At 59.5% G+C, this 1639-nt stretch overlaps 1 protein-coding gene across 1 annotated transcript in view; it reads right to left on the bottom strand.

Annotated features, from left to right (window-relative positions):
• Positions 1-6: 6 nt before the first annotated feature.
• PPIL1 (peptidylprolyl isomerase like 1) overlaps positions 7-1639 on the bottom strand; it is a 20986-nt gene continuing 19353 nt past the window's right edge. Inside the window, exons 2-3 of the mRNA XM_029965882.1 lie at positions 1545-1613; positions 7-286 (exon numbers count right to left, since the gene is read on the bottom strand). Of these exons, the coding sequence (XP_029821742.1) occupies positions 66-286; positions 1545-1613 (290 nt within the window). The 3' untranslated portion in view covers positions 7-65. The remainder of the gene's footprint in view (positions 287-1544; positions 1614-1639) is intronic.

Below are 1639 nucleotides of genomic sequence, written 5' to 3'. Positions count from 1 at the left end.
CAAACCCAACCTCTTTTATTACAACAAAGCTGTACAGTTTGCGGGGGGGGGTCCCGCAGCCCCCTCTACCCCGAGGGATAGGCCTTGATGATCTTGACGTCATCCAGGGGCCGGTCCTGGGCATTGGTCTCCACCATGGCCAGGCGGCCCAGCACGCCCATGCCCTGGCACACGCGCCCGAAGATGCTGTGCTTGCCATCCAGCCATTGTGCAGGGCCCAGTGTCAGGAAGAACTGGCTGCCATTGGTGTCCGGCCCCGCGTTGGCCATCGCCAGGATCCCAGCGCCTGAGGGACATGGGGACATGGGGACAGGGACCTTGGGGAGGGACATGGCACCCCATGGCCAAGGTCTTAGTATCACAGGGAACAGGTCACCTCATGGATGGGGACTCAGGGGACATGGGAGCTCATGGATGAGGACTCAGGGACATGTCACCTCAGGGATGGGGACACGGGGACATGGACCTCAGGGGGAGGACATGGGGACATGGCACCCCTTGGCTAAGGTTTATGTCACCTCCAAGGATGGAGACAGAGGAGACATGGCACACCTTGGCCAAGGTCTTGGTATCATGAGGGATGTCACCTCATGGATGGGGACTCAGGGACATGGGAGCTCAGGGATGGGGACACAGAGAACATGGCACCCCGTGGCCAAGGCCTTGGTATTATGGGAACATGGCACCTTATGGAAAGAGATGGAAAAGACATGGCACCCCATGGCTGAGGTCTTGATATTATGGGAACATGGTGCCTCATGGAAAGGGATGGAAAAGACATGGCACCCAACGGATGGGTCCTGGGGGACATGTCACCCAGTGGAGGGGTCTTAGGGAACCTTAGGAAGAACTGGTTCCCATTGGTGTCTGGCCCTGCATTGGCCATTGCCAGGATCCCAGTGCCTGAGGGACACGGGGACAGGGACCTTGTGGGGGGGACATGGGGACCTGGACCTAAGGGGTGGGGACATGGGGATACAGGGACATGGACCTCAGGGGTGGGGACACAGGGACGTAGCACCCCATAGAAAGGGACATGGCACCCCATTGATAAGGTACCATGGGGAACATGCCATCCCATGGATGATCCCCCATGAATGGGGTCAGGGGGGACATGGTACCTCATGGTTGGGGTCCTGAGGGACACAGGGACATTTCAGTCCAAGGATGGGGACACAGGGGACATGTCACTCCATGACCAAGGTTCTCACATGATGGTGGCCATGACATTCCTATGGATGATCCTTCATGGATGGGGTCTTTGGGGATATGGGGGATGTGTCATACCATGGATGGGTCCTGAGGTCCTGGTGGATATCCCACCCCTTGACCAGGGTCCTGGGGATCCCAGGGGCCCCAGGGGGTCTTCCCTGCTATAGGTGGGGTCCTGGGGATCCTGGAGGTCTTCCCTGCTATATGTGGGGTCCCAGGGTCCTGGGGGGTCCTGCCCTGCTATAGGTGGGGTCCTGGGGATTCCGGGGGTCCCAGGGGTCCTGCCCTGCTATAGGTGGGCTCCCAGTGTGCCAGGGGTCCCCCCCACTCACCAGTGAACTTCAGGTCAGGGTGCAGCTCATCCTCAAACTGCTTTCCGTAGATAGAGGCACCGCCGCGGCCTGTGGGAGGATTTGGGGGGTCAGCA

Source organism: Manacus vitellinus, unplaced genomic scaffold (genome assembly GCF_001715985.3).
Source record: "Manacus vitellinus isolate BGI_N305 unplaced genomic scaffold, ASM171598v3 scaffold_121_pilon, whole genome shotgun sequence".
NCBI lineage: Eukaryota > Metazoa > Chordata > Aves > Passeriformes > Pipridae > Manacus > Manacus vitellinus.
This window is presented reverse-complemented; position numbering and strand designations above follow the sequence as displayed.